This window comes from Falco peregrinus, chromosome 4 (assembly GCF_023634155.1).
Source record: "Falco peregrinus isolate bFalPer1 chromosome 4, bFalPer1.pri, whole genome shotgun sequence".
NCBI classification, from domain to species: Eukaryota; Metazoa; Chordata; class Aves; order Falconiformes; family Falconidae; genus Falco; species Falco peregrinus.
Window position 1 is genome coordinate 79,940,564 of NC_073724.1, and position 16,819 is coordinate 79,957,382.

Here is a 16,819-nt window from a genome sequence, read left to right on the forward strand (position 1 = left end):
GTAATAGTGGGAAAAAAATAATCAGAACTGTTTCCTCCTGGGAACGCTTATAAAAGGGGCAATGAAACAAGTTTCTTGCCTGCAGATGGTTATGAACACAACATATTTTTTTCTCAAACTACATTTTTGCCATTTTGAATTTAAAATATTTTCAGTTTTCTATGACTTCCCTACAGAACAAAATCTTTGCAATATATTCTGATGAAGGAAATCAACATACTGTGCCTGGGGGTATCATTTTCTTACTTGCTGGGTAGACATGTTAATGTTAGTGTGGTCAGAACTTTTCTTCAATCTAACCAAGATCCTCAAAACCAATGTAGTACTTTTTAAAAATCCATGTTTAAAACATAAGGTGATATTCTTTTCTGCAACGCACTGCATATTTGATCTATACCATATAATAAGTGTAAAATTCTGTCTGGACACAACCATCTCATTGATAGTTTTTCATGTGGAGTAGGTTGAATACTAGATGAGAGTCTGGCTACAGTTTTCTGTATGGTTTATACTTTAGCATACAGAGCTTATGAGGTCCTTTTTTTTTTTTTTTTCTCCCAAAAAAGGAGAACTAGAAGCTTGTGAATCTATTCACATATTAAATATTAAAATACGTGACAGCAGTTGTCAGACTAATTTCCACAACTTTGGTGCACAATAAAACCACAGAGAAACTGTAATAAATGGATTGCATATATCTGTGTCTAAATTATCAATTGTAAGTTAGCACTTCCACTTCTACCTCACTGATGATGAGCAGTTAGGCAGCAACCCTGCTTACATGATTTATAAATCTGTAGAGACATGTCTGCATGGCACTTGTGGCACTCTTGGCAGTATATGCTATAATCGAAGAATGAAAATGTCCATTACCAGAAAGAAAATATCTTCCTTTCCATTCAGTTGGGCAAAGCACTAAGTAGAATGTGCATTTGGTAATAATATCAAAATTATCTGTGTTTGCTGACCATATGAAATTCATATGATTTTGGGAGATTTTTTTTTCTTTTTCCTGTTTACTAATGTCAGATATAAAAAACCAAAAAAACAAAACAGACGATCCTTGGGTTCTGAGCTACAGTTCTGAGCTCTTGGTTTATTAAAATTTTTATTTGTGTGGACTTTCTTAGGTTATATTCAATTGGAGGTCGGGATGGAAGTTCGTGTTTGAGTTCAATGGAATATTACGATCCTCACACAAATAAATGGAATATGTGTGCTCCTATGTGTAAGAGAAGAGGAGGTGTAGGAGTGGCTACATGTGATGGATTTCTATATGCAGTTGGAGGCCATGATGCTCCTGCTTCTAACCACTGTTCCAGACTGCTGGACTATGTAGAAAGGTACCCAATTACACATGCATTGTTTGAATACATTATAATGTCCAGTAGCATAATTTTCTTAGGTACATGATGGTAAAGTTAAACTGATGTTTTTACACCAAGAAATGTCAAATAATTACTTACTAGAAAATTCCACAGAAGTTTATAGAATTCAATTTTTTTGAAGGTTATTTTCTTTCCCTTTTTTTTCCCCACAGTACTATTATGTAATATCATGGACACAAAAATCCACTCTTCACCTCTCATTTAAGAAATCCTGGGTTTTAAGGCACAATACTACACATTGAAGAGTAATAAAATAAACTTTGCAGAGACAAAAATTCAGCCTTGAAATAGTTTTGTAACACCAAATTGTTAGAAGCATTTTGTAACTAAAATGTAGCCGAGCAAAGAAGAAATATAGAACTGTTTAAGTGATAGATATTTACAGTACATAGTATTGCTTCCTTTAGCAACATCACCACTTTCTGATGTGTCGATACAAGCTGTATACATTCTATTTACAGTACACTGATTTTTGCAAGTGGGTATTCTGCAAATTCAAGAAGATCTAGTAGGGCAGTAAGGCACAATTGGAGTGATTATAGCATTCAATTTCGAGGTACTCTTCAAATGTTTCAATGGTTTGACTTTTCCTTTTCTGTATGCTTTAAAATAAAATAAGGAAAATACACTCTCAAAATATGTACGGGTTGCAAAGGTTAAAGTAAGTATGTTTGAGCAGCTGGTTTATCTTAACATAGAAGTAAAGATAGGTGCTGGGAGAGATTTATCTATTTATTTTCTGATGGGGTTAAACTTTAATTGAATGTCAGTTATTTCTTCTGCTGAATGTGGCTTGGCATTTAAGTTACCCAATATGTAATCCAAAGATTATAAGTTAAAATTTACTCCTTATGTTATCCATATGTTTTTGCTCAGTCTTAGACTCTTTTCCATCTCCACTGCATATAAGCAAAGGTCACAGACTGCCAAATACAATAATTCTTGCCTCCAACAGATGGGAGTTCATCAGAAAAATACCATGATGCCTGTGCTTACAGGGCCTATCTTCATGGACCTCTATTTATAAGGAACAATAACAAGAATTTTCAGTGAAATAAATTTATATTAAGACTATTACTGACAATATTAATACATATGAAATCTTTCCAACTACTTCTGCTTATTGTAAGGGAGCTTTACTTTCATTTTGCAGTCTCTGAAAGAAGACCTTTCTGGAGCTGAAGACAAACCACCTCCCATCGCATTTGTCTTTCTCAAGGGGATATTGTGACAACAAACTAAACCACATATACTTAAGCTATTTTATGTGCTTGTATCTGAATGACATTATACAGTGCTGCTTGTCTTAAGTATTTTTGCAATGATAGCAAAAAATGTGAATAGTATACTTTATGGGCAGTTAGCTTCCAGAGTCAAAGTTGTGACTAACAAATCAGAACTTGTGAGGCTATTAGCTTGCATAAAGTGGATGTGAATTATCCAGTGAACTCCAATAAAACGTGAAAAAACTGTCATGGCCCTCACAGTGATTGATAAGTTTATAAGGTAGCTAGGATGTGATTTAATGTGTCTATTTTTACATTAAAAAATAATACATCATCTTCAAAAAATAAAACCTGCTCAATAATTTAGGAAACCAATGACTAGTAAGTGGTAAGGTCTATTATAGTAAATTATTTTATGTCTCTGAAAGTTTTACTTTCTGTAAATATCACTTTTTTAACTCCCTCCTCTTCAGTCCTTTTGTCATTCTGATACAGCCTAATAAGATGTGCTTTATTCAAATGCCAGTTTGCTCCTCTTGAACTGTTGAACCAGACATAATGTTTTTAAAACTATTTTTGAGATTACGTAGATCTAGTGAGAGCAGATATGTGTTTTTTAAATGCTACTGCTTAAATTCTGCTCAGTAGTTACTAGGAGTCCTAGTTTGATCTCTGAAGGTTGATGCAATTGTAAAGGTTTTCCTATGGATTCAAGCATTCTAAAAGAAAATAATAGTTATGCTTGTCAGCTCTTCACAAGCTGGGCAAATACAATGTTGTATTCTTATTTAAAGTTAAAATATCTAGTTCCTTTTCAGGAATTACAAAATTTTGGAGATATTTTGGCAGATTTTGTGAAGCAGCTTTATTTTCCAAATGTTAGTCAAAACTTTACAGCTATTAAAAACATAAGCAAGTGATCTATAGTTTTTCCCCTTCATCTCACCTTGATTTCAAATTGATTTCTTTCTACATTCAGGAACTTTTACCATAACCCTTCTCACCCTAGGGCTTACCTGGTTATTATAAAGATGAAATGTACAGTTGTTTTTAGCAGAAGAAAGGATATAAAAAATCTCAGACATTTTCCTGGCAATTACAAAAACCTAGTTCTTGTGCAGTTCTATTTTGTTGTCAGAATTGAGTTACAAGAATTCTGTTTAACTTTTATACCTGTTAATTAAAAAAAAAAAAAAGTAAAAAAAATATAAATTGTTTTTAGTTTCCCTGCTTTTACACCTCCTCACCTTGGTCCTTATAATTCAAGTGTAGTATATCAAAGAGTCTATTAAAGAGTCTTTAGGCAGGTGAAGATACAACGCACACTGGTGCATTTCACTGGCTGGGAAACTCAGCTAGAAACAGACAATGCTGTTGTTGAAAAAGTCACACAGTCTTTGAAAAAGTCACACAGTCTTTGACAAAGTCACACAGTCTTTGAAAAAATCCATTCAAAACCTATTTTTTTCTTTTTTTGGCTTATTACACGTACATTTCCCTTCCACATATTCAAGCATTGCTTTAAAGTATTTTCCTCTCAAGTTTTAAAATACATTTATCAATATTTAGATATTTAACTCAAAAATTCTTAAGGAAGGATAGAAAAATGAAAGAATGTGAATAAATAAAATAAATTGTAAAATAATAAAATAAAATCAACAACACAATCAATTTAATGGTATTTTAGATGTAAAGAGTCAAACACAAAATTTTAACATCTTATTTCGTGAGGCGTTCCGATAAAGCCAGAAGGATTAGTAGTCAGTACATGAGCAGATTTTTTTTTTCAAAATTTATTCGGCTGTCAAGAACAATTTCATCAGGGTTAAAGACAATTCTTTTACTGTCTAATTTGAAGGCCATATTTATGAACAACAAGGCATTTATAAGCAAAGTAGTATAATGTTGTTGCAACATTTATATTAAAAAGTTAAACATTTCCCAGTATTCACGTGTAACATGGGACTTCAAACACTATTCCTACTAGTTCCTTACTGAAAATATGAATGACTGAAATAGCTACAAGAACCCTTACAATCAGCCTTTGTATTGAAAGCCTGAAATTTTCCTTTTTTGTAAAGTATATGTATATACAGCTTTCTGTAGGATTATCAACTTCTAGTTAATAAGGTTTAGAGTACAAGTAAATATGTTGAAAGAACTTTACTATCTCTAAAAAAATTAATCTAGAGCTAATACTGTCTCTTAAAGGTGTAGGAGATAGTGGTTTGTAGTCTCATAACAATATAGTAGCTAGGGGACTTGTAAATAAAAAAGATTTTTAGCCAATATAGAGTTCCTTTATAATTATTTTAGAGAAATTATCATGCCCAAAATGTGATCTACCTTACACTTAAGCAAATGTCTAAAGTCAGTCAAAGGATTTGTGTCCTTAAACTGTTTATCAAGTGATTCTGCTACATAGTAGGGATGCTTAAGGACAAATAACATTAATTCTTTTATAATGTGAAACAGTATTCTATTTTAGTAATATCTGTCATCTAAAAATGAGGTATCTAGTTTAACCTACTACTCCAGACAGTCCTAGTAACAAAGTGAGAGGCACTATCAAGAGGTGATTAATTTCTGTTTTACAGATGTCTAAAATAGATATAATGGAAGTGCTTCTGAATTTAATTGATTTTTCTTGTTAATGAATATCTGAATTAATGGCTTAGGCTAAATGTTTAATTTTAAAGTGACTCTCATTATACAAAAGGAATTTTGGCCTCAGTTTTAACAATTCCGTGGTGGTTACTGCTTGTACTACTCTCCTCACTTGAGCAAATGTCAGGAGAATCTAACTCTAATGCAGTTAAGCATATGCCCTGAATACTTAGGAAGGTTTTCTGGCTATGAACATTGTGTAGGATAATTTTAGAAATTAAAATATGGTGTAATAGAATTTTAGAAAAAAACATTTTTAATGTGCTACAAGAAATATCCAATTTAAAATATTTACATTAAAGTATACATACATCCAGATATTGCTTTTATATCCTTCTCAAACTGCTTTTTATGACACCTTATCCCACAAATACCCTGGTTTATTCCAAAAGGTTAGCTGAGCAAAAGTTCATAATCAACATTTAGAGGTTTGAATTGGGAACACAATAAATGTGTGCTAAATAGGATGCTAAAGGATTCCACCCACCCCACCCCACCCCCCACTGGAAAGTGAAGATCAGCATGAAACAACACTTATCTTCTCCCTGGACATTCAGTTTCCTTTCTCTTTCCTCAGGTATGACCCAAAAACTGATACATGGACAATGGTGGCTCCACTGAGTATGCCTCGAGATGCTGTTGGTGTCTGTCTCCTTGGTGACAAATTATATGCAGTAGGTGGCTACGATGGTCAAACATACCTGAACACTATGGAAGCTTATGACCCTCAAACTAATGAATGGACACAGGTAATCAGAAAGTGTTTGTTTGTTTGTAACATATTTTGATAGTTGTACATAAAAACATTACTTTTCTGAAGAAAAAAAGAAAAAAAAAAAAGTAGTATCTGAGGTTGCCATAGCTCTAAAACTAGTCTTAGTAGTTTATCAAATATTATGTCAGGAGTTTCCTCTGAAGATAAAGAAGAGAGAATTAGATTCTAAGAAACTGGAAAAAGACAGAATAAGCAGTCATTAGTATTATCTTGTTACTTTTCAGACAAAATTCCTGTTCTGATCAATTTTTATATCATTTTTTTTTCTTCATGCAGAAGAAATGTCATAAAAAGTGTCAAAATGGATCTGAAATTTTAATTGGTAACCAGTATGTCCTGCGGATCCTCATATAAAAATTTGTTTAGTTTTTGTAGAGAGCCAAGTTTTCATTTCATTTTTCAATTAACTTTTTCTTGTTTTTGATGGATATTTTGAAATGTGTGCATGCATGTTCCTAATTTTGAACCATATAAAAATTAATAGGTATAATAGAAACAGTGGTATAATGCAAGAATCTGGGGATTAGTGATTTGGTTGTAGAAAGAATGTATTTTATCACATCACAGTAGTGCTTGGAAAAATTTGGATTCATAGCAGACTTAAAAAGAAACAAAAGATTATTTCAACACTTTCTGTTATTAACTCTCTTTTTAGACTTTCTGAAAAAGTAATTTGTTCCACCAGTGTAGATGTCTACATCTGAATTAATCCCCCTAAGTTCCCTTTAAAGTTAATAAAGAAAAATATATACTTCAAAAGCATGATCTTATCCTAAAATAAATGTTTAAAATAGGCCAGATGTAATAAAAAAATGCCTATTTCTTTTTACGATTGTGAAGGGGGGCTTCTGTTGTCAACTTTAAATATAGACATACATGGTGTAAAGTTAATGCAGAAACCCATCTTTTTTACCTACTATTAATTAAATTAGAAGAGAACATTTTCATGACATTCTGTACGAAATAAGGAATTTTTGGAAGGTTTCTTTTCCCAAATCCACCAGTCCATGTAAAAAATCCATGAATAACCACATTTGGACAGATAGTTAGGAAATGTGTAACAGCTACAGCCTACAGATTATTGAAAACCCTCGCATGTCAACAGTACACAAAATTGATGACAGCTCTAAAATCACTTCTTTTTTCTGTTCTCACACTTTTAAATGAAAGATGTCCTATGTAAGTAACTTAAAAACTACAGTACTGGGATATTGTGGGTTGTATTTATTTTTAGCAGTTTATACTCCCATTAGTTTTGACCATTTTAGAATAAAGTTGACACAGCACTTTTGCAATCTCTTGCATGGCTTTGTTCCTGTTTAGCTAATTTGTATCTTTTTTTCTGCAGATGGCTTCCCTAAATATTGGAAGAGCTGGTGCCTGTGTTGTAGTCATCAAACAACCATGACTGTCAGCACTGATTAGAATTTTACTGACTGTGAAATTATTATTTTTCTATCAGACAATAAGAATGATAACTTAATGAGAACAAGGATTTAAACAGTGAATATGGTGTTGATCACAAACTTGAAGAAGTTTGGAAGTGAGAAAGATTTAATTATTTATGCCCTATAAAATCATAAAACCTGTTCATGATCAGTGTTCATGATCATGAAAAAAAAAATCAAGCTGTTGTAGGCATAAATATGTGAACATGGAGTAGTAAGTTCAGGTACTGTTCTCATGAATTTGTTCTGGAGAACTGGATAATCAAGGGACAGCTCTGCAGAAGGAGCAGGAGGGAATACAAGAATGGTTTTAATGTCCACAAGACTTTTAACTGCAGAAACATTAAAGTACATTTAATCACTTTTAAACTGTGTTTTTTTAAAAGACAAAAGTAGATAGTAATATAAAATCATCTGTTTAGGTCTCGTCTTCAAATGGGTTATGGCCTTTTCATTTAAACAGACAGTTTGGTTCTTACTGAAGGGAAGAGGTTGCAAAGTCTGGATATTCAGGTTTCATTCATAATGACTGACCTGTTGCTCTACAGTAGGAAGGAAAAAAAGAATAAAAGTAAACCTCCAAGGTGACTCTTTTTTGGTAACTTCAGATTTTACCTCCATGCCTGTGTTAATATATCGTGTAAGGGAGCGTATTGAAAGGGAAGCCTGTGTGTTTAACCTAATTGTACACAAAGCAATCCTTTGGCTTCACTAGGGCTTTGTTACAAATATGGGAGGCAAAATAACAGTTTCCTAATTCTTAATCTTATATTCAAATTAAGCATGTGGGTTCTGATCTCGTTGTTTAATGCATCTTCTGCATGTTGGAAGCTCATGAAAAGCTGGAAAATTAATACTGTTCCTTCACTGCATCATGTAACCAATGAACCATGACCAGAACAGTTCATAGAGCCTCTTCTAACATTTCAGGAGGGGTAAAAACACTACATTTTATTTATTTCTAATGCTTGTACATACACAACTTTTCCTGATTAAAGCTGCCAATTTATGACTTTCCACTTATGACTGAGAATAACTGCAAGGAGGGAATTGAAAATAAATGCAAGTCGGATAAGGAAAATTAGACCATTTGATCTAATAAAGTTCATATGGTAAATATACTAGTGTCATCTGTGCTTCCCTTTAGGGTTGACCATTTCTGGCAGTAAGGATGCTTTGAGCTTTTGCCTTGGCAGTAGATTTGACACTGATGCTTTCTATCTGCTCAGCTAAATCAATTCAAATCCTAAGGCCACTAATGGAATATGAAATTCTGCTATTCAGAGAGGCATAGGCTCTGGGAGAAGAACTACCAAGTATACCTCTTCCTTAAAGCCTAGCTGATCTTTAAGGAAACATTTCATGGTCCAGAAGCAGAAACCTCACAATCCTCTGTCTAGCAATTTTGAGAAGCAATTCTGGTTGTAGTTAAAAGAGTTTTCTTAGCAAAACCCTTTGAAACCATTTGAGTTTAAAAAATACATACAGCCACCTACTTGGGACATTTGATTTGACAATCTGTCTTTCCTTCTAACAGCATCAGCATGGATGGAGATCTTTGTTCCCTGACACAAATTGAACTTCAGTTGTGAAGCCTAAGTGTATTGGTTTAAATCTTTTAAATGCTTCTCTGTTCTAATTAGAAATCAGCTGCAAAATCTTCAATATTAGTTTTCCCCAGTGAGTTGGTTTATGAATTGCAATTAGTCTTCCACAAAGAAGCATGTCCATTTTTACACAACTATAACAACTTATTGAATAAAAGATGTTACAGCTCTACAAATTTTGCTTCACAAAATCATAAGCTTCTGAGACTAAACCAAGAAGATTCTAGAATTATAATTACAATTAAATATAGAAATTAGCATTTAGTTCACCTACAGATACCTAATGAACTTAGGAATTTAATTTTAACTTTATTCCCTGAACTTCCTTTTGATTACATTATATTCATACACAATAGAAATATGATTACTCTACCTATATACTGACCTTCAAGAAAGGATTACTTCTATTAATTGCAGCCCATGGCAGATTTTGTTTGTGTACCTTGATCATTGTTATCTTCAATTTATCCTCAATTTATTTTTTTATTCTCAATTTCCTTTTACACATTTTCAAATTGCCTTTATTTATCCAAAAAGAAATATTATTCCCGTGATTTTTTTCATTTATTCCACCTCTCTTATGCTGAAAGAATAAAATTATTTATTTTTTTATTTAGATTATGTAAAATCTAGCCACAATAAAAACCAAATCTGACTTCCAGATTCCTTTTACACACCTACATCAATATATTCTGCAGTTTCTTCTAAACAGAATTTAGGGATAATTTTTTGATAAAATTTTAAGTTTTTCTTACTGTTTTGTTAACTCTGCTGTTATTAAAAACAATAATAGTTTCACCTTTTATTTCAAGGGATTGGATTAAAAAATATATATATAATCTTAGTCTTGGTTTCTGTGATCCATTGAGATCCCTTTTTTATGTCTAAGACTTAAAATTGCTTCTGATAGGCAGACTTGTACTAAACAATATTACATTATAGGAAATTTATCTCATCATTGTTAATGTATCATGGTACCTTTTCTTTCATATGATCCCTTTGATTTCACAGTATGAAAATCACCGTGGAATCAGATCTGCAACAAATATTAATTTCAGTGAAATCAATAATTAAAATCCTCAAAATTCTGCTTGTAAATGTTGTAGCTTATTATCCTGAATAATTCTGAAATATTAGCATTTTCTCTTCACTTTTCCATTCTTTTATTCATTTTAGCATGCTTTTTTTCCAGAATGTTAACTAGTTTTACTAGAAAGTCTGTTTCACACTAGCCTGTGCGTATACATAGGCCTTATACCTATTTTCTTCCTGTTGCCCAATCTTATATAAGAACACCTTTTGTATTAATCTAACATAAGTAAAACTAATAAAAATTAAGGTCCTCAGGGGTAACTCAAATTAAGGTCCTCTGGGACTACTGCAAAGCCTTGCATTTCTCTGTTCTATGGGTCAAAACCTCCTCTTTTTTATTTATTTGAGATTTTATTTCTTTCATTCTTGCTGCTTCTGGTTTTGAAATAGGAGGAATGTGAAGGACATAATGCTAGAAAATCTATTTATAAATGGACAAGTCTATACAGATTTTTATGTGAAGACAGGGAAAACAATACTGGCAGGAAGTAGTCATTCTTGTGCCTGAAGACTTGTATTCAAAAACTGGCATAGACATAAGGAAATCAGAATCATAGAATGGTGTGGGTTGGAAGGAACCTTAGAGATCACCTAGGTCCAGCCCCTTCTACTAGACACCTTCCACTAGACCAGGCTGCTCTAAGCCCCATCCATCCTGGCCTTGAACACTGCCAGGGATGGGGCATCCACAGCTTCTCTGGGCAACCTGTTCCAGTGCCTCACCACCCTCACAGTAAAGAATTTCCTTCTAATACCTAATCTAAATCTACCATCTTTCAGCTTAAAGCCATTCCCCCTTTTCCTGTCACTACTTGCCCTTGTATAAAGTCCCTCTCCAGCTTCCTTGAGGTACTGGAAGGCTGCTATAAGGTCTCCCTGGAACCTTTTCTTCTCCAGGCTCAACAACCCCAACCTTCTCAGCCTGTCTTCACAGAAGAGGTGCTCCAGCCCTCTGATCATCTCCATCTCTCTCCTCTGGAATTACTCCAACAAATCCGTGCCCTTCTTATGTTGGCAGCCCCCAGAGATGAACAGAGTACTCCAGGTGGGGTCTCATGAGAGTGGAGTAGAGGGGGAGAATCACCTCCCTCAACCTGCTGCTCATGATTCTTTTGATGCAGCCCAGGATATGGTTCGATTTCTGGGATGCAAGCATACATTGGCAGGCTATATTGAACTTTTTGTCCACCAACACTACGTCATTCTCTCAAGGCTGCTCTCAATCCACTTATCATCCAGCCTGTATTGCTTGGGATTGCTCTGACCCACATTCAGGACCTTGCACTTGGCCTTGTGGAACTCCATGAGGTTCTCATGGGCCCATCTTTCAAGCCTGTCAAGGTCCCACTTGATGGCATCCTTTCCTTCCAGCATGTAGATCGCACCACACAGCTTGGTGTTGTTGGCAAACTTACTGAGGGTGCAGTAAATCCCAGTGTCCATATTGCCAATAAAGATGTTAAAAATGTCAGTCCCAATACCAGCCCCTGAGGAGTGCCACTTACCACTGGTCTCCACTTGGATATTGAACTGTTGACCACACATCTTTGAGTGCACCCATCCAGCTAATTCCTTATCCACTCAGTGGTCCATCAATCAAATCTGTGTCTCTTCACTTTATAGACAAGGATATCATGCAGGACAGTGTCAATTGTCATGGTGGATGACATCAGTCACTATTCCCTCATCCTTCAATGCTGTAACCCCATCGTAGAAGGCCACCAAATTTTTCAGGCCCAATGTGCTTTTAGGGAAGCCATGCTGACTGTCACCAACCTCCTCCTTAGTTTCCATGTGACTTAGCATAGTTTCCAGGAGGATCTGCTCCATGGTCAGAGGTGAGACTGACTGGCCTATAGTTTCCTGGGTCTTCCTTTTTTTCCCTTTGTAAAAAAGGGACTTAATTTTCCGCTTTTGCAGTGAGGAGAAACTTCACTGCACTGCCATGACTTCTCAAATATGATGGATAGTGGCTTAACAACTTCATCCACCAGTTCCCTCAGGACAAACAGATGCATCTCATCAGGTCCCATGGTCTTGTGTACCTTCAGGTTCCTTAGACGGTCCTGAACCTGATCTTCTCCAGTTGTGGGTCGTTCTTCATTCTCCCAGTTCCTGCCTTTGCATTTTGTGACTTGGGCAATATGGCTGGAGTACGTGCTGGTAAAGACTGAGGGAAACAAGTCGTTGAGTACCTCAGCCTTCTTGATATCCCAGGTAACCAGGTCTCCTGTTTCCCTGTGGAGAGGGCCCACATTTTCCCTGCTCTTCCTTTTATCACTGATGTATCTGTAGAAGCTTTTCTTGTTGCCCTTGATGTCCCTGGCCAGATTTAATTCTATCAAGGTTTCAGATTTCTTAACCTGATCCCTAGCTGCTCAGACAATTTCTCTGTACTCTTCCCAGGCTGTGGTTGAAATCTCCTATGAGAACCAGGGTTTGTGAATGTAAGACTGCTCCTATCTGTCTATAGAGGACCTCATCTGCTTGGTCTTCCTGGTTGGGTGGCCTATAGCAGACCCCCACTATAATGTCAACTGTCCCTGCCCTTCCTTTCATCCTGACCCATAAACTCTTGGCCAGCTCCTCCTCTGTCCCCAGGAGCTCCATGCACTCTGGCTGATTGTTGACATACAGGGCAACACCCCCTTCCTCATCTCCACTGTCTGTTCTTCCTAAAGAGCCTGTATCCTTCCATTCCAATGTCTCTGTGATGACAGTAAGATCATAGGCCTGCAGGTGTGTGCACATCTCTTAACATCTCTAAATGTTGTTTCTAGACAACATTTGAGGCTTTATAAATATGGAATAATTCAAATTGAACTCAATAGAAAAACTGATCAAGCAAAATAGGTAAATATTTTTCTATTACTCTGAGGGTGCCATTTTCAAGTTGTTTTTACCAATACAGTAGTGTTAAAAAATCCATTTTGGAAAAGAAAGACTATCGTGTGATCCTCTGTTGTTTATGGAACTGTTGATTACCTTGTAGTTTTGAGCCTTTCCTTTTAGTTATTTTTTACATTTACATTTTTTATTATTGACAGTGAGGGATGCTAGAAATATAATCAGTATTAATGAAGATCTATGTAGAAAAACGTAATTTAATAGTCATTATGTAGTAGAGCTCTTTATTATTGCCATTTTGTGGTCCAATGTTATTGATATTTTTTCATTGAAATCAAAGCCACAAACAAGGCAATAAAAACATTTGAAGGTAAGAATGTTGTTACTTTGTCCTTAAATATAATTATTCAATACATATTTGTACATGTGTTTTTGCAATGAAAATACTAATATTGTTTAAAAGTAAAAGTAAATGTTAAAAAATCATTTTGCATATAGAACAGACTTCTAATCATATGAAACTGGGCAAATTATGAAGGCAATTTAAGGATGCTTTCAGGAAGTTTCCTGTCTCATAACATTACTCTCTTAAGCTAACATTAATTGACTTAAGGGAACCATTTTGGCAAAGACAAAGAATTATTTCCTTGAATATCATTCTCTTCTACAATGAACTGCCATTAATTAACCATTATTTAAAAAGCACTCATGTTAAAATGTATCTAAAAGGCTCTCTATATTATTCAGATTGTTTTATATGTTTAGCAGGTCCAAATAAATTCCCATTAATATATTTGCCAGTGACTTAAACACTTTTCAATTACATCAATAAAAATAACTCACAAATGAATTTGAAGTTATGCAAGTTTTAATGGCTCAGTCCTTGATGTCTCTGAACAAACACCAGAAATGTGCATCATGATTATGAACAAAATACAAATTTTCTGTAACAGAATTCACACTCTAGAAGTCTTTCCTTATTACTGTGCTCACAGTGGACTGGATATAACAGAATGTACCCTGTTACATATGACTTTGAAGTAGTTATTTCACAAGGAATGAATAGAGAAGGCAATTCTGCAAAGGCTTAAAAAAAGTTCCTGTAACTGTTATCAAATAGCAATAATAAATTACAATAATTCTGTAATATTGTGGGAAACTTAGACAATGACTATGTGCATGTATGGAATCTGGTGACACAACACCAAGTATGAAACTGTTTACTTATATAAAGTTCACAGCCTGGAACAGGACCTAGTGCACTTTTTTGACATTAAATCTCCCATACATATACTTGTGTTTAGTTTTATGTCCTCACAATCCAGCTGCACATTGGCTCTTGTAAAACACTGCTTTGCTACCTTTCTCCCTTCCCCACTCCCAGTTTCTGTTTATATTGCAGAGGCTTTCTGCCATTAGACGTATTTTCTCACAGATTTCTGATGAAAGCAAGAAGTATAATAATACACTATACCAGTAACAAATTACTTACAACTCTATATGCAAAGTGGGTGTGCATGTCATAAAAATAAAAGGTTTATTTTTCTTTTCCAAAGTAAAATTTCTTTGATAGGTCTTCAGTCTTTTAAATATCTACACATTGAAAAAAAAATGTAAACTTTCTAAAAATGTAAATATTTTTAATATGGAGCTTCCAACTATTTACAAATTACTCCAACTTTACAAAACTGTGTGTTTAGTCATGCAATATTTATCATGATCCCAGTGCTGGCATCCAGATCTCTTGTAGATGTTCATGTTTGTGAATGTGTGTCATTGTCTCCAGATTTTTTCTATTCCAAAGGACATCTCCAGTTGAGTGAAAAGGACATCTCCAGTTGAGTGAATAAAGTATCAAATGCAATATTTGGAACTCACATGTGAATCTTCTGTGTGGTATGCACAAATCAGAAATCAGGATCCCAGCCTGCTCAGAGAGCATGTTTCCAACCTTGGTAGAAGTTTGATTCAAAGTTAGCTTTCCTACCAAATAGAACATCCAGTGTAATTAGTATAATATTTATCAAAATACCAGAATAGAAATATCATGTAAAGGATAATACAGTAGAATAACTGTATCTCAGAAATGTAAAAGGAATATTAGGGAAACAGATGTGTTTCTTGCAAGAAGACATTCCCCAGGGGTACTGGATTTTATTGCCAACAGAAGTGGTTTGATTTTAGGGAAATAACTTTCCAACCAATCTACTGGCTCATAAATTGAAATACTATTTGAAAGCAGTCATATTGCTGCATGTAAAATAGGGGCTTGACTTTGTACATTCACCACAACAGAAAAAATGTTATTTATCCCAAAGTAATCCTTAAAACCTCAATATTGAAAAACAGTAGCTCAGGTATATCTTAGAAGTCAGTAACTAGCTACATACTTTAAATTCTGTGAATATCAGGTTCTTGGAGTCTTTTGCATCTACTGCACCAAGCAGATATACTAGGTATTAAGGCTCTCTACCACCTCAGAGGAGAATCTGAATATGTAAAAGTAACTTCAGAAATACTTCATGTTGAAAAACAGTTTTTCCGTGCAATGTATCTGTTCTAACTTAAATGAGAATGTATAAAATATTCAACAGAATAATGATTCTTCAGCCTTATTCTAAATCCAGTGTAAAGCTGGTCAGATTGGTATAACCTTACATTTCATTGCAAATTCCCTCATAATACCTCTGCTTCATAGTACATGGGGATTAGGTACACTTTAGAGGCAGAGGCACTGTGCAAAATCCTTCTATCAGCAAAACTTTGATTTCCACGTGTTAGACCACAGCTGCTGGAAATTAAACCATAAAGAAAATCACTAGCATAAGTAAGACATCCAGTGGTAGGGAACAATACAGCCCATAATTACTGGCTACCCACAGCTTCCCCTTGGGGATCTATGGAAATACTGTGGCCCGCAGTAGTACTAAGCAGTACTAGAGACTCAGCACTGGTGAGGCCGCACCTCAAATACTGTGTTCAGATTTGGGCCCCTCACTGCAAGAAAGACATTGAGATGCTGGAGTGTGTCCAGAGAAGGACAGCAAAGCTGGTGAAGGGTCTGGAGCACAAGTATTATGAGGAATGGCTGAGGGAACTGGGGTTGTTTAGCCTGGAGAGGAGGAGGCTCAGGGGAGACATTGCTCTCTACAACTACCTGAAAGGAGGCTGTAGCAAGGTGGGTATTGGTCTCTTCTCCCAAGTAACAAGGAACAGGATAAGAGGAAATGGCCTCAGGTTGGGCCAGGGGAGGTTTAGATTGAATATTAGGAAAAAATTATTTACTGAAATGTTTATCAAGCATTGGAACAGGGGTGCCCAGAGAAGTGGTTGAGACACCATCCCTGGAGGTATTTAAAAGATGTGTAGACATGGGACTTAGGGACATGGTTCAGCGGTAGACTTGATAGTGCTAGAATAATGGTTGGAATCAAAGATCTTAAAGGTCTTTCCCAACATAAATTATTCCATGATTCAACGATTCTATGATTCTACGATTCTATGGAGCTGTCAAACATGTCACCCTCTAAGGGTTTGAAAAGCAGTCAATGCTGAGGTATAAACAACTTATAATTCTGTCACACCATATTTTCCCACGTTTTCCATGATGACACGATGCTTAAAAAATACATTAAAATAATTAAAAAAATAAAAATGAAGGTGCAGAAGTCTAGGACTATGACTAATTCAGAATTAGGTCTGTGAACCAGGTTCGTATTCAGTCTTCACTTAGATGGGTAGGTTATATCTAAAGTCTGGTATCCTTAGA

At 35.0% G+C, this 16,819-nt stretch overlaps 1 protein-coding gene across 3 annotated transcripts in view; it reads left to right on the plus strand.

The window, feature by feature from the left end:
• The window catches only part of KLHL1 (kelch like family member 1), a 235,074-nt gene extending 220,218 nt beyond the window's left edge, over positions 1 to 14,856 (plus strand). For 2 of the 3 annotated variants that reach the window (XM_055802807.1, XM_055802808.1), the window contains 3 exons: positions 1,131 to 1,343; positions 5,859 to 6,030; positions 7,405 to 14,856. In XM_055802807.1, the coding sequence (XP_055658782.1) occupies positions 1,131 to 1,343; positions 5,859 to 6,030; positions 7,405 to 7,464 (445 nt within the window). In that variant the 3' untranslated portion in view covers positions 7,465 to 14,856. Of the gene's footprint in view, positions 1 to 1,130; positions 1,344 to 2,541; positions 3,914 to 5,858; positions 6,031 to 7,404 lie in introns of those variants that run through there. The other variant, XM_055802809.1, reaches the window with a different exon arrangement.
• The last annotated feature ends 1,963 nt before the right edge of the window (positions 14,857 to 16,819 follow it).